General features: G+C 38.9%; 1 protein-coding gene across 2 annotated transcripts in view; it reads right to left on the bottom strand.

Annotated features, from left to right (window-relative positions):
- Nucleotides 1–25461, bottom strand: part of dlc1 (DLC1 Rho GTPase activating protein) — an 88675-nt gene that overhangs the window by 47485 nt on the left and 15729 nt on the right. The window contains exon 4 of one of the 2 annotated variants that reach the window (XM_077570460.1): nucleotides 18955–18985. In XM_077570460.1, coding sequence (XP_077426586.1) covers nucleotides 18955–18985 — 31 coding nt within the window. Of the gene's footprint in view, nucleotides 1–8536; nucleotides 8938–18954; nucleotides 18986–25461 lie in introns of those variants that run through there. The other variant, XM_077570461.1, reaches the window with a different exon arrangement.

Consider the following 25461-nt stretch of genomic DNA (forward strand, 5'->3'; position numbering starts at 1 on the left):
TAACGAATGCTTTATTGTTCTTACATTACGATTAGCAGGAGCAATTGTTAACATAACTTTCAAATTTCCGTTTACAAGGGATTTCAAAATAGCAATACTTTGAACAGTGGAATAATCTTTAGTTCCATTTCTTATATTACTTTTCTCCAGTGGTTGAGAATGTGTTCATCGTTGAAGTTTTAACTGTGTTTTACAAATATTAACATCATTTGTGATGCCGGATGCACTACACTCTAAAAAAAGAATTGTTGAACCAATTCAAGATTACAAATTGAATTGTTGACTAACTTAATAAAATTGTTTCACTTGGTAACACATGATTGAATTAAGTTAATCCAAAGTGAATATATTAATTTTAACTCATTCGCTGCCATTGATGGTTCTAAACATCAAAAATCATTAGTTTAACATTTTATTTCTACTTTTGTTAAGATTATGACAACCTAGATTTTTTTTACTGTACATTTAGAGAAGATATAAAATTTGTGATTAAGTGTGAGTTAACTATTGAAGTCATGCGATTAATTACGATTACAAATTATAATCGCCTGACACCCCTAATTTTTAATAATCATCTCGTCGGGCGATTGCGATTTTTAATTGTAATTAATCGCATGACTTCACTAGTTAACTCACGATTAATCACACATTTTTATATCTGTTCTGAATGCACAAAAAAAATTGTTAACAAAAGTGGAAAAAAAGGTTAAACTAATAGAAATAGTTCAAATGAATTTTTGACGTTTATAGCCGTCAATGGCAGTGAATTAATTAATGTTAATCCAAATTGAATATATTAAGTTTAATATAATATGTTAATCCAAAGTGAATATATTAAGTTTAATGAATATTAAACTTAATATATTCACTTTGGATTAATGTTAATGTTACCAATTGAAGCGACTTTTTACAGTTGGTCACCAATTCTCTTTTAAAAGTGTATGACACAATAAATACAGAATCAGAATGCAGTATAAAGTACAGAATGCCTCTTGTAGCCTTTATGCTACATGCTACTCAGAGGTTCAAAAATCTTCAATGGTAAGGTTTCATTTTGGTGATCAATAAAACCAAGACAGGTCTTTTCATGACAGTCAGAAGTGAGCTGTACGTGCTAAAAAGAGAAAGTGTGAAAAGACTTGAAGGAGAGGGGGTGCGGTAAAGGAAGCAAAGTAAACAAGTTTGGCGTGAGCTCGCTCGAGTCACTGGGTTTAGCAAAACATTCCAGAGACTTCGAAACAAGCGGCCTTGTGAATGCACAGGGGCAGAAACAAGGGGGCTTTAAATCACTGAACAGGAACCGTGTTGAAGGACTCGAGCTCAATCATAAATATCTCAAGAGTGCTCACCGTCCCACATATAAATGACAAGTTAAGTGACTGCCATTCACGTATATTATCATGGAAAAATTTGTCCAAATCACAGAAAAATAGAGAGTATAAGTATCAAAAATTTCTATCTACAGTATCTGTGAATATCTATCATGCTATTAAGGATTGGTTTAAAAGAAGATCTAATTTAGCTTCTCGTGAAGAAATCGCCACTGGACACGTTTATTGTTCAAGGGTGGCTCATTCGCTCACGAGACATGCAAGCCTCAGGAAAGGTCTACTAAGGCAACCAGAGATGAGAGGAAGCAATGCTACTGGCCTACTTTTTCGCTTTACTCACGACTAGATGGATGCTGGCGTTACACTAGGGAGACAGTGGAGGCTTTTATCCTTCCTTCATAAAATAATAATCACTTTCTTTTTATAGACACAAACTGAAGGGCTTGGCCTAAATGTGAAAGCATCCTGAAACTTTATTTGCCACCATGGCAATTGCAGCCTAGAAACAAACATTATTTTCTAAAAAAGTGCTCACTTGAAAATCAGGTTGACACAAGCAGAACCAGAGGATGCACGCAGTTGACATTTGTTTTTCAGGAGCAGATTAAGCCCCGTAAAGCTCTCGGGGTAAGAATATCTTGTTGAGGCTAATTTGCTACATGGGCCCCTGCTGCGCTTTTATTCACAAAGATCTCTGCTGATGTCACAGCGGTGCGCCCCTTCTAACTTCCTCTTTGGACATCCTTGAGGCGTGAAATGGTCCTGCTGGGTCGCCGTAGGCCCACAATGGACACAGGACATCTGTGTCATTTAACAGTATGCGAGGCCTGAGTAGACCGGAACATGTCATTGGACCTCCCGCTGACGCACGTACAAAAGCCTGGTTGCCACTTCACAATAACGCATTCATGCACAAGGAGGTGTGCACGTGCAAAAAAAAAAAAAAGACACAGTCGCACTACGTACTACCTGATTTCGGACACAGCTGAATAGTCTGAAAATGTTGCCTGATAATGGAACCTATAATGGTTAACCACAAAAGTTTATGAGGAATGTGAACACGAGTCGCTTGACAGATGTGCCTCAAGCATCCAATTTTCTAATGTTTTCGATTGCCACACAAGTGGAAAAGAATGAAAAACACTCGGTGTATATTCTTCTGCTTCTCTTCTAAGCGTTTTGTTGAGGCTGCACACTCTTTTTGAATATAAAGACACAAAAGTCTGTCTTTGGTTTCATGGGATATGTCAATGTCTCACATGACATCTTCCCTGACCACTTTTGAGACTTCATGCTTTGCCGCTGTTTGTTGTGATGTATGAAAGACTTCACACTGCAACAATTGCTTTTAACATTTTCTGCTACAGTATTTCATATCACACAGTTTCTGTTGTGTCTCTACCTCACAAGATGGCAAATTTCAAGGTTGACTTCCGCACACTACTCCCGTGTCAGTGATGTTCACAATGAACAGCAACCCAAGAAAAAGGTGGAAACTGAACAGTGTGAAAGGGTCTATTGAGTAGTAAACACTCACACAATTTGTCGTATGTTTGGTATTGCTTATTTGCAATTTGGTATCCACTCAAAGATGGGTGAAATTGGTGAAGTAGCACACATGGGCCCATACAGAGTCACAATAAGCTGACTTATTTGACTTTCATTGACATTTCTCAACCAGTGGCAGTAGACCTCTAATTATTTCGGTTTAGCCATTCGGAACACACGAGGGCTTGTTGTTGAACAGACGATGCATTTACTTGGCATGTTGGTTAACATCACTGGGCCACATTGATGTCCACAAGTGGGGACGCGCTATGGATTTAGCACTGTGGATAGAAAAATGCCTTAGGCTATGTTCACACTGCAGCTCAATTCTCATTTTTTATTTTTATTATTTTTGTTATTTTTTATTTTTCAGATTTTTTTTTTCATGCAGTGTGAACAATACAATTAAAAAAAAAATTCCAATCCGACCTGGGACTCCTTCGTATGTACAGTAGATATAAATCGGATATGTTTGCACTTTATGTATTATGTATGGCAGTATCACCTCAGAACATTGAAAGCCAAGATGAAATCAACCAGCGTTTACAGGCCTAATATACAAGATTGATTATGTGTTATGTTGTGCAACAGCTGGCCTGGTGCCCTTGTTAGCAGGCACAACACACAATTTAGGGTGTGTTGTGTGCACTGTGCTGGCTGTGTCAAGACAGTACAAACCACAATTCCCACTAAAGTTGGGGTAGTTGTATAAAACGTAAATAAAAACAGGTTGAAATGATTGTCAAATTGTTTTTAATTTATATGCAATTGAATGCAATACAAATTGCAAAATGTTGTTTTTTTACAAATATTCATTCATTCTGAATGTCATGCTACAACACGGGTACGTTTACCACCGTATAACATCATCTTTCAATTCCTACAACTTCAGTTGCTCTACAGTTCGGAGTCTTTGCACATTTTCAATGAGAGACAGGTCTGGACTGCTGGCAGGCCCGTCTAGAACTTGCTCTCTTATGACGAAGCCACACTGTTCTAGTGTTTGTAGTGTAGTATTTGAATCAGGTGCACGAAAGGTCAGGGACTACTGGACTGGAGGACATTTTCTCCAGGCAGGGATGATGACAGATCACCATTTGCTTTTTACTTACTATCTGTCAGCTAGCAGATACCCTTTGACCTCTCTGAAAGTTACAATTACCATTTCAAACAGGGGGGGACCGTCCATGCAGACTTGGGAGAAAGATAATCATGTCACAATATTAGAGTACTTAACAGTTGATTTCAGAACTTAAAGCAATACACCACTTAAGATTCATTGTCCATTATTCAATTAAGCAGCGTTGTCTAAACAATAAAAGTGCAAATATCACTTGCATCTGATTCCCTGAAAACATGTTTAAACCGATTAAGTATCAAAATAATGACATATCCTGCACAGAGCCATCTTGGCCAGTTTTGCTGAAACTTTCTGCAAGCTGTAGTCAGCACTTTAAAGTTCTGCTACTGGTCTATCTACAAATCAATAAAATACTTAAGTCCTTAATACAGTACATTAAAGTACAGTAATTCTAATAGAATATAAACCCAGAGGTCTGCAGACTCGGTTCAATTAGTGGAGCCCAGAGTTCAAAGCAAATATGGTGAAGCAGCATTTAGTGGTTATGCTGCACACACATGGAATAAGCTGCCAACAAAATGGCAGCCACAACTGTAAATGTTTTTAAATCCAGGTTAAAAATGATAATTACCCCCATAGCAATGACTAAGGTCTTTAAAAGCATTTTAAAAATCACGTTTTCCGAAATGTTCTTCTTGCATTTTCGATCTTTTAGTAATTTTAGTACCGGTAAGCTACTTTTTATTTCTTTACTTAAATTTCTTGTTTGTAAATGCTTTTAAATGTTGTATTTTTTAATTATGTGAAGTACGCTACAGTCACATCTTGCTAGCAGTTTTAAAACGGCAAACTCCCCCTCAACTATCACGGTTATTAATCACGAGGCGAACTCCTATTCAGCCTGAGTGATACACTATCTAATATTTATTGCCTCCTTGACTCGTAGCCTTCAACTAATCTGCCTGAAAAACAACAGAGGGGGTGGGGGGGGATTTGAGGAGGAGTCACTAGTGCTTTTCTGGTTAAAATATCCAGTGGACAGAATGCACAAAGACTTGCATGACAGTTTTTTTTTTTTGGATAATGAATAACCTCAGTGTTCTTTGATACATGTTCCCCCCTTGAGCTGTAAACATGCTGAAATATGCAATGTGATCATGCGGGCAACAAGAGTGGCGTCAACAAGGCTATTAGATGTCGAGATGTGTGACTCTGGATGCGCTTAGGCTATTCCGCAAGCGTACAACCGATGTCAATGCACCACAGAGCACACACATCACATGCTGCGGTGTAGGAAATTTAAATATGATCTTCTGTATTTCAATCGCCAAGCTGTCATATGATGTCAAACTTCACTGGCGGCAAGTAGACACAATCTAATCAAATCCAAAACAACAACAACAAAAATCACTGTCAAATGATTTAATCTTTTTTTTCTATGCATTTGAATGAAAACCTCTCTGACAGTGCAATTTAAAACTGATGATTATTATGGAGGCAGTTTTTAAATACAGCTTCTGTGCTAAATCTCATTGTTCACGCATATCATTACTGCAGAAATATATATACATAAATACAATGCAACTTTCCCTCAGCGCCTTGAGCAATAAAATGTCTTTAGAGCCTTATAGCATGTCAAGCCGAAGTGGTCATAAATGCGCTGATTAAGCACGTCCCTCCTGGGACAGAACAATGCGTTCCTGCACTTTATGGCCCGGAAACATGCATACATCAAGTGAAAAAGGTTCTCAGGTTTTACATATACAGCATCCACACAACATGACCACTAAACACACACACACACACACAAAAAGAAGTGCTGGCTTAACCATAATGGGAAATAGTACACACCTTGGCGCACTCCTTAGCCTTGTCAGAAATGATCAATGAATTTGTTCTTTTTAATGCCATGCATGTGTGACATACTGTATGTTGAGCTTCAGGCTACCGACAGTGAGATATGCTTACCGGCTGCCACATCCTGGCCAAAGTTTGTCGATTTTTATATATTTTTTTAACCTGCTGTGGTTTACTTCAATAAAGAGGTCAGGCCATGGTTCACTGACCTCTGGTTTGGTTAGTGAAAGACAAATTCTTCCACCTGTAGCGATTTCGAGGAAGTTGAAGCGTCTGAGACGATGTAACCAAACATCACATTACTCACACCTCTTGAAGATAATCACACCTATCTATTAGAAACTTTGAAGTGGTCGGAACTGGGAGATTATAGCATGCACAAGAAGGAAACTGCTATTTTGGCCAATCAATAATAGAGGATGACTGTTATTGCCTACAAAAGTCATTCACAAAGATGACTTGACTTGACTTAAACTTGAGTGTTTTGTCCAGGAGCACTTGTGGTATTTATTAATAAGCAACATCACCATGATAAGCCAGTGATTGACAATGATTGTCAAACATATTGTTTTTAGCCATTTTGGCACATGTGTGAACAGAGTTAATTTTGACTACCTACATTATTTGTTTGTACTATACGTAAAACTTTAAAAATGTAAAAAATAAAAACTATCCGGTCATTGCCGCGTAAATGTGGATTCACAGTCATCCCGTATCTTGCTGTAGCACGGATACCCCGCCCTGAGTTGCCTTGTGTATGAATTGTACTATAGTATAAATAAAGTCTTAGTCTTAGTCTAAATGTACATTATCATTTCATTATATGACACAACATTTTTGGCAACTTGATGTTCGATAACGTACAAATAAGTATTAGAGTAGGGGTGTTCAATACATTATTCAAAGGTAGTATTGGTGTATCGCATGACATTAAAAAACAAATAAAAAATAAAATATATATATATATATATATATATATATATATATATATATATATATATATACACGGGGTTCCATAAAGTCCCTTTACCATTTAAAAAAATGTATTAAAAATGCAATTGATTAGATATTGTATTCAGATTTGTTCTATTGTATTCAGTGTTTAAAAAAACACACAGTGTTTATCATTACTGACCTTAAGCAAAGTATTACTGATGCCATTGCCACAATTGATGAGGCTATGCTACAGCGAACATGACAAGAAATCGAGTACCGTCTTGATGTGCTTCGTGCAACTAATGGTGCCCATGTAGAAGTGTATTAAAAGAGGTAAAAAAAAAAAAAAACTTTAATAAACGCTGAATACAATAGAACTAATCTAAATAAAATATCTAATCAATTGCATTTTTAATAAATTTTTGAAATGGTAAAGAGACTTTATGGACACCCTGTATATCAGCCAGTTATCCAAATAAGCCTTCAAATAAGTTGCTGAGCTGCGTTGGCAGCGGAGGAATTGTGGCTCCCTGGTAGCGCTCTGTGCTCCCAAACCAGAGACATGGTCGCCGTGCAAGTTGGATCCCCGAGCGGACTCTACCCTGCCCCAAAAGAAGGTCAATTGAGGGAGGATGGCACCTTCAAAATCAGATCTTGGGGCAAAAAGATTGGGCACCCCTTTATTAGAATGATGCTGCAAATAACAAAAATAGTAACATTCTGAGAATGATTGTAATAGTTTTTTAGAGATTGAATAACAAAGTTGCCACACAAATGCAAATTCGAGCCCAACTCTTTATTCTTGTGATTCTAGGGCAACAACGACATCAATGTCTCAATGTGAAGCGTGCCTATGGGATGAATGACGTGGTATGTGTAGGCCAGAATGAAAAAAACTGCTGACCCAACACAATTGCTGATGCCTTTACAGTACAAGTTAGAATATCAAATGCAACACTGCGAGTCAAAACTATTTTGCAGGGAGTTGAAAGCAGACTAATGGGCCGGATCCTTACCATGCACTACTGGCTCATTAGTTAGAGAGGAAATGCATGAGGAACCATACACGCGTGCTTGCAGTGGCACGGATAAAAGCTGCAGTTATCAGAAGCACAGAAGGACAAAACTAACAATAGCAAAGAGGAATACTGTATGTCTGAACAAAACTATATCAGTCTCCAACAATTCAATCAGTAGCCATCTATTAATCTTTCCGGCGATTTGTTTTGATTGCAACATATGTTTGATCTCCATTATCTCCTGTGCATGGTTCAAAATGCAGCAGCAAACGACATTAGAGGAATGTCTAATCGACCCATTATATGTAAAATTGGATACAAAATTTTTATGTGTCTCTCTGAGATAATCACGAGTCATGCGTTTCATAGAAATGTCTTGTAACTAAAATGTAACCGTCATTTCCATTCCCAATCCAACCATCGCTTTTAGAGGAGGTGTGTCTTGCCTACAAATTTCATTTCATGGTCTGCTGCATTTTTAGTTGACAGTCTATAAAGCAATAAATGCCAGCCACGTGAACAGGTATGGATTGAAACATCTGTGGATTACACTGGATTGATCACCAGCCAATAAGATGCCACATATAGACAGACAACCACTCACACTCACACACATTGGAATTCATTCCGGGAAAGTGAGCCAAGTGAACCACTACATCGTCAATGCCCAACGCTTCACAATCTATTAAATACACATATACTTTACACATGATGGCATGCTTTAATTATTACTACTGCGGCATTACATTGGTCAGCTCACTTACCCGTCAATCGGCTTTCCCAAACATTTCTGTTGATCATATCTAAGGTTCTGGAACTGGAGGATGTGTTGTGTCCACTGAAGGACTTCTGCAGAAGGAGCAGCCTGATGGAGCGAGACATGCTAGTGACACCTCCAACAGATTAGCCTGATTTAAGTCCAAACTGACCCCAACCTGTTTATCCCCTCACCTACTTCTAGTCTGTTTGTGCACCTCCCTAAAGCTTACATCTATATTGTTTCGAGTCTTCCTTCCATTTGGATGATTGTTTAAAATATAATTCAGCTACTTGGTTATTCCGGAACTCTTGCCTTTTTTTTTTTTATATATATAGATTTCTGCCTCCTCCTGGCTCTCACTCTGCTCTCTTCCAGTCTGGAGTGTACACTCCCATCTGCTGCAGCAAGCTTCAATGCGGTAACTGCTGGGACACATCCAGCTTGTGCCGCAATACTCTCATATTCTATTCTCTCCAGTGTGCGTGTGTGTGTGTGTGTGTGTGTGTGTGTGTGTGTGTGAATATACTTAAAGTGTGAGTGTGAGTAAGTGCTTTCTGACTCAAGCTTCAGTGGTCACAGCGCATATCGGAGTGCTTTAAAGGCACACCCAACATCTCCCATCGCCATTGCATCCATTTACCTTAGCCAGATGTGGACAGCTGCACACCATTGGCAGCTTTAGGCATATAGCTGAACAGCACAGCAAATTGTCCATTAGGGGTCACTTGGGGCGAGAGAGGAGCTAACTCATACTTTGTTCCCAAAGCTTTTACAATGCTTTCTCTTTGATTCAAAATATTAAAAAACATTAAAATGTCCATAAAATGTACAGGGACGGCAAGAGGGTGTTTTAAATTGTCTATTACCCTCATTCACTGCCATTGACGGCTATAGACGTCAAAAATTAATTTGAACTATTTCTATTAGTTTCACATTTTTCCCACTTTTGGTAACAAGTTAAAAATTGTTTTATTGTATTAGAATAGATATAAAATTTGTGATTAATCGTGAGTTAACTAGTGAAGTCATGCGATTAATTACAATTACAAATTGTAATCGCCTGATGCCCCTAATTTTTAATAATCTTTTCTTAATTTTTTTTAATAAAAAACAACAAATTAAAAAATATATATTATTTAAAAAAGGTTATTAAAAATGAGGGCCGTCCGGATTTTAATTGTAATTAACCGCATGACTTCACTAGTTAACTCACGATTAATCACAAATTTTATATCTGTTCTAAATGTACAAAAAAAAATTGGGGTTTTCATACTCTTGTTAACAAAAGTGGGGAAAAGATGTTAAACAAATAGAAATAGTGCAAAGGAATTTATGTCGTCTATAACCGTCAATGGCAGTGAATGAGTTAAATACCAAGATAAAAAAATATTTGGAGTCAAACATAAAACGCAAGTTCTTCATAAAAAGAAAGCTAGTTTTAAAGTGATTTTGTATTTTTGGAAAGTGACTGTTTTTGATTTAGATTTAACTACAGTAAATGGCATTCTACTTATGGAGGCAAGGCGGTGCACCATTGATCATAAGACCTGCTATTGGCGATTATGACATCACTGGTAGCATCTCGATTGGTTCTATAAACATACAGCATAACCTCTGGGTGCATTTGTTACATTGAAGGCAATCTCCTTTAGGCATGGACAGCATCAATTCTAACGAAACAATAATCATGATAACAAAACAGATCTGAACATGATTAAAGATCAGTTCAGAACAGAAAAATGGTGAAGGGGTGGTCAAAGCATTTTTATGAAACTTTGCAGTGCCCCCACATGGCATATCCTGTGCATTTCTAAATCTATTGAACAATAGCTAAGAACCAAACACAATCATAAATAGTGCCTGACGTTTTCAATGGTAAAACACTTGGGGTAGATTTCCCAAAAACGAAAGACGACAAAAATCGCAGGGTTGAATAGTGTTCCTATTGTATTTTGATTACAGCATGTGATGCAAGTGATCACTTTTCTCCGCGAGCCATTCATGGACAATGTCTTGAGTGTGTTAAAAGCATGCAGAAACCCTTAAAATTTCCATTTGCGGCCTATCATAAAAACAAGCAGCCATGTAATGTTGAACAGTTTAGGGCATTAGACGGAAGAAAGCCAAATTGATATTATATTATTATGAAATTGAAAAAAAAAAACACACATCAACAACACACTAGCCCAGAGGTGGGCATCGAGGGCCGGAGTCCTGCAGGTTTTGCATGTTGCCCTTTTCCAACACAGCTGATATATGATCAGCTCATCAGCAAGCTCTGCATAAGCCTGATAACAATCCTGTTGATTGGAATCAGCTTGTGTTGGAAGTGAGAAACCTCCAAAACCTGCAGGACTTCGGCCCTCGAGGACCGAGATTGCCCACGTCTGCACTAGCCTATCAAAATACTCAAATTTCAATTTGCTTCGTAGGTCCTACTGGGCATTAAAACATGACCAATACAATACACAACACGGGTTTCTACAAACCATCTCCTTCAAAACTCATGACTTTATTTAATTTAGTCCGGTAAATATTATAAAAATTTGGAAGAATGTTATCTTGCTGTTGTATGGTAACAACAGGAAGTTTACCAGCAAAATTAGCACTCTCACATGTTCTCACGCTGGAAACATTCCAACAGTTTGAAATCCAGAAAAAATTTGTGACGCTTAAATTATGACACTAGAAAGGTAATTTCCGCTCTCCCTATTTTCAACAAAAGGGTTGCTTGATTGGCTGTATAATATGTTAGCCATAGGCTGGATGTGCAAGTTTATTGCGCATGTGCAACTGTGAGTCGTAGTTCACATTCTTCTCAATTGCATTCTCCACTAAGCACTAACACATTCAAGCAAGAAAGCTCAGCACTCCCGCTGATTGCTCCGGCTAGAGAAGGTAATGTAGCCGGCACTGGCTTATTGCAGTCTGCTGATAGCATTATGCTCATCACGGCCAATTGACTTTATGGCCCCTTGTGGTTTGATGAGACTGATAAGGTTGGAGTCCCACATTGTTGCTTTCACTCTCCTTTCGTCTGTGATTTTGCAATTCGGGAATGACCTCTTAAAATATTATTGTAACAGAATTGGGGCTGGGTGCAGGTAAACAAACACGCAGCAAAAAAGGTATTTTGTAGTTAAAGATGCTCTAACCACATAATGTGAGATTATCTTAAATTTTGCACTGGGACCTCATTTTACAACATGTGTAAAGACTCGTTACTTAAAAGAATCCGTGAGATGTTTGCATGTGTCGGTACTGCTGGTTTGGTTAGCAATGGACAGAAGTGGGAGTAAGTCACATACTGTACACCACCTTATAGCATAGTGGTGGTGGGTTACCAGGTTTGTGATGCAGATGAAATAACTTCTCAGTGCAGGAAGTGTGAAACTTTACAGGACAACAGAAGGCTACCTGACAACATACTGACTTAAAAATTGGGTTAGGGAGTAGTAAAAAAAGGGCAGTGGGAGTTCCTTCACAGACTTCAAACAACATGTGAAATTCACATACAGTTGAGTGACTATCATTAAAAACAATACACTGACAGCCAAGTGTGTGTCCGTTTCATACTGATGTAGTGCATCTGTGGTGGTGAGATTGTTTGCAATCTCCTTTTGATGTGACTGTCTGCTATCAAACCAAACCCTCAGTCCTCCAGCCAAACTGCCTGCCCTACTTTCCAATAGTCCCGCCATATCTGCCTGATAAACTGACGCTTATCTGCGCACCGAACACCAAGCTTGAAGCGGCATATCAGACCACCCACCAACTTCAGATAAGAAAAAAAACACCATAATGTTTTTCACATGTCATGTCAGTCGTCAGCCGTGTAACACAGTCACAAAAACAAGCAATTACATAAATCATTATTATCATCAGTACTGTAGTTACAAAATCATATTCGGATAAAAGTGACATCTGGCTAGCCTATAAAGGGTAATTAAATCTCTCAAACCAAATAAACGCTAGACTAAAAACAAAAACATTCAGCGAGAGCTTACTTCTTCCCTTGACCACTGTCACGTCATGTCATTATAACCTCTAGCTTGCTATACTTTCGCTTATCTCGCAAAAAAACAAAAATATTGATGATGAAGCTTATGATCAATGACATTCTAGAGTAGAAAAACAGTTTCAAAGATGGTTTTGTTGAAACTCTGGCAGTGAAGCAAAGCAGACGTCCTGTTGTAAATTCCCCCTCATGTGGCTTGGTTTCCTTCTCAGAGTGCCAGTGAAGCGCAGAGAGATGCCCCAAAGGGGTCTTAGATGCGATGCACGGGAAAAAAGAGGAGGAACAAAGCGGTTCCTGGGTTGTTGTTGTTGTTGTTTTTTTAAACTCCTGTTTAAGCCTGCATCTGCAAATATATTTACTGCTGGTTGAAGTGTGAAATACTGTATAAATGGAATGTGTACAGTACTAGTACAGTCTCCACACAGGAAGTGAAGGCGAGCGAGAGGGGAGGGGCTAGTGTTTTGGCGGGGGGCTGTGAGACTGATGAGGAAAGCCAGGAATGTGACCTTGCACAAAGACAGTGAGTGATTCTTGTGCTATTTATGGATATGTGGCAAAAAAAAAAAAAAAAAAGTAGGATAAGGCAGTCTAAAAAAGCAGGAACAGTAACAGAAAAACAAACATCAGTCACAAGCTAAATCGGACTTGGCTTCAGGCCACTGGTGTTTCATTTCATCTTTCAACCCTCTAATGTCCTCAAAGGGTGTTTTGCTGCCGGGTTTAGGCAAGGACAAAGTAGAGTAGACCAGAATTGGGCCAAAGTAAAGGTTGTCTGTGTGAATGGTAAATGTTTTCATTGTGATTGTCAAAAATGAGTGCCAATTTTATGGATTCCAAAAGATGTTGGTGGGGCAATAATGCTCAGTCACAAGATCAGCGGCTCATCTGATGTGAAGGAACATGTTAACCACGACAAACACAGAATATAGTATCACATCTCTGTATCCTGATTAGAGTTGGCCATCTTTTAATTTGGACAATTCCAGTTCCTCGATTCAATTCTGATTCCAAAGATTTGCAATAATTTTTGGAGGGATTTAAAAAAAATAATGAAATTATATAAAATTCCTTGATTGCCTTGAAGCGGTTCAGAAAATGGATAGATGGATCATATGAACTTCTCTTTGTTTATTCATCTCGGGGAAGAAGGGGGGGGGGGGCATTTTGCCACGTGCTGTCGACTAAAAAAGACATCACAGTTGCTCAGGGCTCAGGTAACAACCAATCACGGCTCACCTTCGGAAACCACCAACATTTTGAAAAATGTTGTCAGAACTGGAATGTCCAACACTAATCCTGGTCCTAGTAAAGTAGGTTTAAACATTGGGATTTTTATTTTCACTGACTTTGTGTGTGGGTCTTTATTTCAAATACCGCATACATTAATGCAGTTACAATAACAAGACTTGAAGTAAGAATGAACTGTTACCAAATTTAGCAATTTTTCGTTGATCTCAGCCAACGCATGGCAAGGTAGAAAAATGAGTAAATTCTGCAAATTATTTTCTCCGCATAGTCTCCAATAACTGGTGGAAAATGTGAGATACAAAGTATAACTGAATGAATGCTTCTTGTCTGTATTGTGATTGTAATCAAAAGTTTAAGTGTGTAATTGTATGCTGATTAATGCTGTAATCTTCCGTGGTACTAGTGAGACTAGAGACTAATGACTTGAGGAAAACCAAAACAAAAAGTGAGAGCCAGAATGACAAAATAGTTGCTTCAAGAATAATGTACCGGTACTCATGCAGGACAAGTGAGGGTTCTTAAGCGTGTCCTTTTTCCTCCTTCCTTAAACGCAACAGCTGGTTACTTGCCCATCATTGTGTTCTGTTCATTCATTTCCACTGGTTTATATTTAGAAGAGGACGGCACAGGGTGGTTGTGTAAACCTCAGCTACAACCAAGATGAATATAAAGGCATCCCAGGAATCTTTCAAATGGGTGCTGACAAGCTCAGAAGCAATTAAAGGCAAGTACACGCGTTCAGTTATGACATAATTTCATATTAAAGGTGCTGACAAGAATATGAGAGAGATTGAAAATACATTTTTTATGGCCATCATTCCTTGTGTAAAACATCTGTATGACTTGGAAAGCTACAGCTGATTTTGAGGCTTGATTGATGTTGTTTTGGTACTAAATACTTTTACTCCCATAATAATTATATATATATATATATATATATATATATATATATATATATATATATATATATAGGACCGTTTGGATGCATAATTTTATTGAGTATTAATAGCTGATTGGAATGATTCCATGTCAGTGAAACTCTCAATAAAAATGTTGAGTCCTGCCACAAAACACATCTAAAATTACATATCTTGCCACGAAAACACAATATTTTCCTATGATTAAAAGGTGCCTATATTTTGTTATGCTATTTACTACTTAATTATAAACCCAGTAGGGCTCTGTGATCTGCAGACTTGGGTCAGTTAGTGGTACCCAGAGTTCAAAGTATACATGGTGAAGCCGCATTTAGCCATTATGCTGCACACAAATGGAATAAGCTGCCAACAGAAGTTAAGTCAGGTTAAAAACTAAAAAAAAATTGTTATTTTCATTATTATAGAAAACTGCATAATGTATTTTAACATGGTCAATGTATGTTCTTTTAGTATTTTTACAAGATGCTTTTGTTTTCTCTTCGTTACTTCTGAGTGTCATTAACTGTTGTTTTGATACCCGTACGTGTCGTGTCTTTGCTTGTGGAAAGCACATTGAGTTGCCCTGTGTATGAAATGTGCTATCGAAACAAAAATTGCTTTGCCTTGCATTGCTTTGGAAGTAAGCCTTACTGTCTGTCATGTTTATTTTCAGTCTTGTTTACTCCCTGTCATGTTTTCCTTGTGTTTTCCCCTTGTCTTGTCATTTCCTGTTTTATTGTGAAAAGTCTGACTCCTCTTGTTTCTGGTCACTTGCCCTTCCTCGTGTGGTGTCTGTGTCAACCCTGATTGTGTCCACCTTTCCCCATTACCCTCATGTGTCATCCAATCAGTGCCCTCAGCCAGGTGTGTCTTGTCATGTCATTAGTGTTGGTGTATTTAGTCGGTTGTCTCCCCCCTGTCTGTGTCGGTTCATTTTTGCTGTTGCAACTGTCGTAAGTCTTTCGCCACGTCACGCTGACCTCTTCGCCTGATCAGGATCCATGTCATGTTGTTAGTCTCGCCTTAGTTGTTTTGTCATGTTTAGCTTCATGTTTTGTTAGTTCAGTTTATTTTGTATTTTGTATTTTGAAGTTAGGTTTTTTTTGATTAGATATTAAAACGTCTTTTTGGACTACACCTCTGCCTCCTTGCCCTGCCTTCCCGCATCTGGGTCCTAAAGCCCCCACCTAACTGACACTGTCCTTATGTGATTGTGTAACAGACCATATTCCCTACTAAGCTACAATTGTGACAAACATCACGGGAGCCCCATAAAAACCTCCTCAACAGCTAGTGATACATATGATACATGCGCACAGGAATGGTTTGGTCACTGACTGCACGCTTTGGTACATTCACAACCGCAGGGAAGACATTAAGTGTCAGAGCATAACAGGTGCAGGACTTCGAAACGATTTGGAACTTCTCGCTGATCATTAAAATTTAGTTGTCACAGAGATATCAATTAACTATGAATGAACAATTCTCTCATGGGAGCGCAATGGAAGCCTTTAGGGCAGAATGTGTGATGTAACACTGTCACACATGTGTCATTCCCAGAGACTTTAATGGTGATACAGAGGGTTCTTTGAAGTACTACAATGAACACTGGGCTTTGTGCTCAACCAAGGCCCCCAAAAACTCCACTGAGTCCCCACATACCCCACCCCCCTTCTATACTCCCCATCGCACGGAGGCGGCGCTGAGGCTTACATAACTTGCTTGCAGGAGGCCAGACTGATCTACATGAAGTAAAATCACAGAGTATTACAGCCCTTTTGATGTTGATGTCTTCCGCAAACTTCAGTTGTGAGCAAAAAAAGATTGGACTTTTTTTTTTCTCTCAATAAAAGGTGGTGACACCATGAGAACTGACATACCAACAGCTTCTGCGCATTTTCTGTGAAAGGCTTTCACAGCAAGTGGCAGTAATTACAAGGCGAGACAGAGCAATAGTGAGCGAGGACTCCCAGCAGGCTTTGCAACAGCAGGGGGCAATATGAAAGCCTCGTCCCCAAGTCGCCACCACCTCGCCAGCAATGTTTACCAAAGGACTGAGGGCATGGAGGGATATTTAATGAACACTGACCACCACCAGCCGCTTGTCCGTCCATCCATAGTTTGATGACCTGATGCATTAGCAACAGACTGCTGACACAGTGGAGGAAGAAAAGGAATGTTCTTAATTTCAGCGCCAGACCATTTTCAGACCCTCCTTTACTCTACCACGTGGAATTAATACAAACATATAAATACGCACCTGGGATTGAATGTCTGGATTCTTAAAAGATGAAATGTGCGTCGCAGGGATTGAATGAGTTAAAGCTGATTCATCAAGTGGATGAGGTAAAGCATTGCAATGTTTTGACATAATGTCAAGACACTGTGGCTTTTCATCTGGAGGAAGTCATAAGAGTTGATAATTGTGGGTGTAGCGCTGAACAAATTCGAGACAAATCCCTTTAGCTGATAATTTGTAGCTGCATTAAATACAGATAAAGTGGATCATCTCAAGTTGAATACCCTAAATGTGGTATAATTTGTAATTCAACCAACATTTAGGGGGAGAATAAGCCTGTAAAATCACACAGAAAGTTTCACCCTTCATTGTGCCTGACTGCTTGCAAGACGTTAGAATATTTTAGAAGACATTTTCTGACCACGTACCAAAAATTTGACTGATGTGTGGGCTTTTTTTGTGTGGGATTTTCTTCAACTTTTGTTTACTGAACATTCTAAAACCAATGTAAGTCATCATATGCTAAGCATGTAAGAAGGAAATAACAACTTAAATCTCAGTTTTGTGTTTTTGGTGATGAAGCAAATTGCGAGTGGATCTTTCTAATGTTCTGATAAGGGCCGTGTTTAACTCATTCACTGCCATTGACGGCTATAGACGTCAAAAATCCATTTGAACTATTTCTATTCGTTTCACATTTTTTCCCCACTTTTGTTAACAAGAGTATGAAAACCTAGAATTTATTTTATTGTACATTTGGAACAGATATAAAATTTGTGATTAATCGTGAGTTAACTACTGAAGTCATGTGATTAATAACAATTTAAAAAAAATTAATCGCCTGATGCCCCTAATTAAAAAAAGAAAATATTTTTAAAAATTAGTGTGTCAGACGGTTAAAATCTTTAATTGTAATTAATCAAATGACTTCAATAGTTAACTCGCGATTAACCACACATTTTTATATCTGTTCTAAATGTACAATTAAAAAAAAATCTAGGTTTTCATACTCTTGTTGACAAAAGTGGGAAAAAATGTGAAACTAATATAAATAGTTAAAATTAATTTTTTTCGTCTATAGCCGTCAACGGCAGTGCATGAGTTAATTAAAGTTTTACAAGATTGGCATGAGCCATGCTTTGGCTAACTGATAATAAGGATTGACCCTGCTGGCCCTATTTTCGCAGACAGGCGCCCATGTGCTAGGCATAAAAAGAAGATTAGATTTAGACTTGCGAAAAACAGGTCCAAGTGGTGACACAGGTGGTGTAACGCGATTTAGGTGGATTTGATTGAGGCGCAGGTAGACAGATTTGGATCTCCGCGGGCCATGTGTGGTGGATGTCATGACATTTTATTCACAAATAAGACAAATGCGTGGGACAATATCACTGAATCATTGTACAAATCATCCTAAAAAGATTTTATTAGCAAGCCTCTTCCTTTCCTTTCACTGAGATAGACTTCAGCTCCCCGTGACTGTTAACGCGATAAGCAGTGTAGAAAATGTATGAATGGTTGCTTGTTGGACCAACAGGAAGAATTGTCTTTGACTTTTTCATTGCTGACATAATCGCACAAGCAGCTGAGTGAGATTTAACTGGAATGGGTAAACAGATGCAGGTCAAATGTTTTGGGCATCAGGCTCGACAAACAGTCTGGCTCTTATCTCGGAAAGGCGACAGGCTAGATGGTCCACTAGATGAGTCTGGGTTCTTATCAAGTCTAAGATCAAGCGAGTCATCGGACCAGATCCTGTTCCCCTTCACTCCCTTTTTCCCTCTCTTGCGCCACACCAATTGGCGGACAATGATATCAGGAACTGTACTGCAAATGCTCCTCACATGACTACAGACTGAGGCGGATCAGGACAATTGCAGACAATTACACTTTGTCAACAATAAAGGCGACACAAGCATGTTCGAACAGATGAGAAACCACACCGATGGTATGTGGCTAAACAAATGCAAGCGGTGTATCAACACACTAAAATCACTGACCTGCTTTTGTCCTCTCTGGCATTGCAGAACTCTGAAAAAGAGAAGAAAAAAATTAGGCTAAACAACTAAATCCTATAAACAAAAACATTGTGTAACAAACAACATTGTGAAGAACTAAAAATGTTTTTTGCTGCATAGCCAAAGGATGACAAACCTCCAGATTGGACAATGAAGAAATATGATATGATAGGTGTGATTATCAGAGATTATAAACCCCAAGAGACTTCTCGACAAATATTGCATCATTAAACTGTGCTCTGATCCGTTGTTGACTCAAGCATAACATAGGTAGTCCTGAGAGGCTTGTCTGATAACATCATCATTCTGGGAATGTAATGGTTCATGCTTGGACTAAAAAAAAATTGGCATCAAAATAATGTTGGGGCAAAGACAAGAATTGTGCAGGCTTGTGTGCGTGTGTGTGTGTGTACTTGTACATACGACATTGTGAGGACCAAAATACGTCTTTAACCAACAGATTGAGGAGATTTTTGTGAAGTGAGGACATTTTGGCCGGTCCTCACAACTCAAGACCTCTTTTTGAGGGTCAAGACTTGGTTTTAGAGTTTAGGTTTGAATTGGGTTATGGTTGAGGTTAGGTTAAGGAATAGGGGTAGGCAATCATTTTTGATGGTTGGTGTTAGGTGAAGGGGCTAGGAAATGCATTATGTCTATGGATGTCCTCACAATTATATAAGTACAAGTGAGTGTGTGTGTGTGTGTGTGTGTGTCTGTGTGTGAGTGCATGGTAGGCAGCAGTCGGTTGGAATGCAGAGGTCTTTCTTGCCTCTGACTTTTGACCCCAGGTTCCTTGGCTGACCCCAACACCCTGACCTGTTTTAATCCACACTCCCATGGAAGAGCTCAGACAAGGCAAGGAAGTCAAGGTACATTTACAATACAATTTACCCCATTTGTAAGGAAACTACAAAATGGATGTGTCCTCCTGCTATTTGTAATAAGATCTCGCGTTGCGTGTTTTAAATAAATAAAGGCTATTTGACCTAGTCAAAATGGGGATGTTTTTTTTTTTTGTCTGATGTTTTGATAGTTCCAAGAAACAGCTGATGTCTAAATGATTCCTGTTAACACTGACTTGCAAAAATGACTCAAATTTCTGTAATGTCAAGCCAGTAACTGCCGATGGCAAAAAACAACAACAAGAAAACACTGCACATGCTCATCAACTACTGCTCACAGACAAAAATCCTCCTTTGAATAGCTCTTTATGTCTGTGTATATTTGGTATGTAAATAAAGACTTAGTAAGTAATCTTTTATTTTATTTTATTTTTTCTTCTTCTGGAGAGCTCAGTATTGTTCATTCGGTAATTTTACCGATTTAACATGCCATCATCATTGCTGTCTTTTTTTTTTTATTTATTTATTTATTTTTTATTAGTAAGTAATCTAACTCCATTAGAGTGGGTGTTACCTGGTAGAGGGTAAAAGCTATTTTACATATTGATCAATCGTCAGCATTAACAGAAGATCTGGAACTGTTCTGCCAGTGTCTTTTGAATAGAACCCAGCAAAGCGGGAGCTTTTGACCAGCATCACTAACGTATAAATTACTTGTCGAACGGACAATTGTTTACAAAAAAAGAGAGAAGTGGAAACGTGTTAAGAACAAAGGGGGGGGGGGGAATGCTTGCTCCTATAGGCTGCAAAAAAGGACCTGCTATGATTAAAGCACTGTGTTCCACCTCCACTGGTGTGACATGTGACATTCTCGCGCATGCCCAGACATAACACGCAGGCAAGCACACGTCCTCCTTTATTATACTGGAACGACAATGCGATCATTTTTTAAATACCACTACTTTGACACCTACTTTCAAAAGTCTTCTTTCTCAAAATGTTGTTGTAGTTTGCCATTTTCAGTGAAAAAATAGTCTTGTGTTGAAGCCTCCTTATTTACTCATGCACAAATATATATATATATATATATATATATATATATATATATATATATATATATATATATATATATATTCACAGTTTGAACTTCAGAAGTTTTAAGTGAAGTTTGAACTTCATTCAAACCCAATTGACACTACACTCTGAATTATAACCTATATATATATATATATATATATATATATATATATATATATATATATATATATATATATATTTAAAAAAAAAATTCAAAAAAGCCATTTTTTTCAATACAGCATGCAAAACTTAATTCAAACCCAACTGACACTACTCTCTGAATTAAATCCGATCCAACCCTATAATTTGAGACATCATCATTTACATTGAATAAAAAATACCGCATGGATTACTACCAGAAACAAATTAGAAGACAATAAAAAGCTAAACTATGACCATGTGCCTTTTGTTTCGCCGTTCTCAAGAGAGCTCTTACTTTATGCTGAACCACCACAGCAACACAAGCGTGACACACGCTGGCGAAAGCGAATACCGTGACTGCTTTCATTCATTCATGGCTTGTTTTCGCACATGTGATGTGAGCTGATTAGCACTAGATAAAGTGTTGCCTTTGTATACTGTATTTATGTTTAATTTTTTTCTGTTCTCAAACTAGGTAAAAGTCAAAGCAGGTCCATCACTTGTGGTGAATCTCCCCGGGTTTGTCTGTGTTTTGAGTAATGCACGACTCTGTGGACAATTACATTTACAGTTAATTGCCAACTAAAGACCCAAAAGTAGGCCCAAGGGGAGAGCCAGAGACTTAACGGTTATTAAATCACCAGGATAAGCAGAACAAGAGTGAGGTAACTTCTGAGACAAATTTATGTTCAGTGCTATTACAGCTGCTGTTAGACTCAAGTAATTTTACCCTAAAAGCGTCCTTGCTACATTCCTTTGTGTGTGTGTGCGTGCCCAGACAAAATATTAATAATTTTGACTTTTTTATAAAAGTCTCTTATACCCCCCTATAACTGATTTATATCCTGCCAACATTTTTAATTAGTGATCTTTTTTTTGAAATAACACAAGGATATAGCAATAGATTATAAGACATTGTACTAGAAAAAGGTGGTCAAATCTATCCCATCCGACTCTGGGTGAAAGGTGGATGACACCCTTGAGTGGTCGCCAGTCAATCATAGGACGCAGACGACCGTTCAAGCTCACATTTACACAGTCACAGAAGGAATCCTCTCTAATGGAATCAGAAAAGTAAAACCACAACATTGTCAGTGACCACAGGCATAACCACTACTCTCAATTTAGATATTACAAATTTGTTATGGAATGGAATCAATATGGTCAATAAGATCAGGGCTATAACATTTTTCCCAAAACAGCAAATGTTTGCAGATGAACTTTTTACAGCTTTTTATGTTGAAACTATTTTTCTGTGAAACAGGGGAGTGGCAAATAATACTGTGGTTGGCTGTATTATAAAATTAATTGCAAATTACCTCCGAGTTAAAAACGCTTGTGAGGTGACATATAGAGAGAAATGTGAGGCCAGAGCAAAACCGGGGGGGAAAAAAATAACAATAGCAGAATAAAACCGTATACGGTGGTGTTAGAAAAATCCGCCGATTGAGAAAAACTGTTGATTATTTGAAACTGTATTTTACTATGTCATTCCTGCAGTGCTACTGGTGAGTGGTGGGAGTGGTTATACAGTGCCAAAATACCTGTAGGGACTTTTATGGTTGTGTTATTGTGAGTGGTCCAACATCAAGCGATTAAATGACAGAAACATCCTCACCCGCCACGTAACCTTTCAGCATGAAGGAGAATCACTTTGTCTTCAAATTTGACCTGAATTTTGGCCTTACAGCGGAAGTCAACCTTAAACATTTCTTGACAATATGTTATATGCTGTGATTGGCTGGCAACCAGTTCAGGGTGTACGCCGCCTACTGCCTGAAGCCAGCTGGGATAGGCTCCAGCACCCCCGCGACACTCATGAGGAATAAGCGATTAAGAAAATAGATGGATGGAATAAGAGTTATGAAGCAAAATCCAGCCATTTTTATCCATCTTAGGGGGCGGCCATTTTGCCACTTGACTGAAGATGACATCAATGTTGCTCAGCTCTCAGGAAACAACCAGTCACATTTCAGCTTCAGAACACAATATTAACCAAAATACCATATTTAGACCAGTGGGGCTGCATAGAACATATTATTGCCCCCCCCCCCCCCCCCAAAAAAAAAAAAAATTGGGGTTGACTTCCCCTTTAACTGTTTGATAGCATTTTAACAGGCAGCCAGGGAATGTTGCTAACTTAAGTTTAAGTTGAAATGGACACTGCACACACACATAAAACGATCATATTTTTTCCAGCATATCAACAAAAAGGTGATGACAGTAATGACAATATTATACTTAAAAATGACCTTGTACAACATTTGGAGGCCCTATGGGCGCTTGAAGATGGAACGGGAATGAATAAAGGTCTCCATATGGGAGGTCTGTGTCCGGTACTAACAAGACATTTCAGTTCAACAGTGTGTGCCCTTGCTATTGTGTAAACACCACACCACGGGTTCCTGTCATTGACCCATGAAGTCACTTACACAGTAAAAATCTCCCCTCCACACAACTCTGTTTCCCTCATAATAGCAATTACAGCGAAATAAATGTGAGAGACTGCAGAGCCGTGCAGGAATGCGGATGAATGGGTACCAGTGAGTACCAGTGTTTTCATAGCACTGTGGGCGCATATTTTCTCGATTTTCACCCTGAATTTCCCACCGACATGCCACAGAGCAGGTTGGTCCCGGGGGCCGGGTTGTTTGGGGCCGTGTCAGATGTCCACTGGGGAGCTGTAAGCTGCAAAGCAACAGGCGTCAGCTGCCTCATTTACTGCCGCTAATTTACTGGAAATAGCTTGTGTTGGGGCACAGGAGGTTTGGTATGTTTGCTTTGCACGCGTGTGAGTACGTAATGACCGAGAAATATGTGTGCCGGACTGATAAACCAATGCTGGGTCCATGTCAATGTATTATGTGCGTTTGTGGGTTGGATGTTGCTGAGGTTTCATTTGGTGTAATTGCAATGAAGGCCAGATCAAATATTGGCTGAAGGAGTCATGTGTTACATTCTGAAAAACAGTTGGGTCAAAAGTAACCCAATAATGGATCAAAATTGGACCCATCCACTTTATTGACCCAACTTTCTGGCCCAAGTAGAAGATCGGTCCATTTTTGACCCATAGGTGGGTTATTTTTGACCCAACTGTTTTTAGAGATGGATACCGTTATAAATTTGTATTTTTCGTCTTTGAATCTCTATGTCTCTGTCCAATAGATAATCACTCGTGTAAATCCAGTCATCACACTGCGCTTGCTAAACAGACCTAATTAGTCCACCATAACTTAAGCTCGCACCCGCTCGAGCCCCCCCCGTGTTTGCTGTGCATCTGTGGTGTGTGCATATGTGTGACCACCCATGGTCGTGCTGGCCAAGGATTAGGGGGAGCTCAAGCTAACCCAAAACCTTTTTCTCTCTACCGCTTAACACAAATGGCCAAGTTGATGCAGATGGCTCAGGTAAGCTGTTGGCTCCAGTACTAGAAATAACGTAAAAGTGTGTACGTGTGTGTGTCGGTGGAAGCACATGAGCACACTTGTACAGAGTCCTTTGATATGTTATCTGGAGCTCATTGCTTTTTTTTTTTTTTTTTAATTGGTATGATGTCCTCTTGTTTCCCTGCACTTATAGAGGAATTTAATTCCCTATGCTGTGCCGAGGCCCACGTACACAATACACATGTGCAGGGAGACGTGGGAAACAATTTCATGTTACACTTCTTGCCCCCACCTGCTCGCCTTCACTCATACTTTCACCCTCCCCGTTACATGAACACATTTTGATAGCTTCCATATGTCACAGTTGGAGTGTCAACAGGAAGTGATGCGATAACTTTTGTAATCGTGTGACCATTCCTAAAAGAACTGTGAGGGTCCAGATGTCGGTTCAAGCCGATAATTGTTATCAAAAACAGCAGTGGGAGGAGTTTGGGGTCAACATAGATCCAAAAAAACAATGCACTTTATAGACTGAGGAATGCAGCTGAGTGACTTCCTGAGAACCACCGTGACCTTGAGCAATGCACCGAACCTCCAGCCTCCGGTTTGCTTTTCAATCACTCAGACTCGTTCCCCGATAGCATTCATTATAAGCATGCACTAAGGAAATTAAGAGAATACAGGAAGTGCCCCCTTTTTTATTGTTCTTCAAGGGCTTGTGGGTAAGTACTGCATTTGTACCCTTGACCAAAATATTAGCCCTATAGGGTACAATAACATGGATTGTATGATGGATGGGCAGAAAATGGAGTCTGACTGCATCTCACGTTCTTACAGATAGACATAATAATGACTCATGGATACAAAGCTGTGGTCCAGAGTCATGAAATACGTACACAACTTTGTTTGCAAGAGTAATGGCAAGAAACAGGCTTCTGGTTGAGACAGTGTCCAATTGGGATTTATTGTTGGGCCCCTGAGGCATATGCTTTGAACTGCCCTTGGAATTCATCCCCGGGTGAGACAGTTACGTCTCAGATTGA

Source organism: Vanacampus margaritifer, chromosome 7, assembly GCF_051991255.1.
Source record: "Vanacampus margaritifer isolate UIUO_Vmar chromosome 7, RoL_Vmar_1.0, whole genome shotgun sequence".
Lineage (NCBI taxonomy): Eukaryota > Metazoa > Chordata > Actinopteri > Syngnathiformes > Syngnathidae > Vanacampus > Vanacampus margaritifer.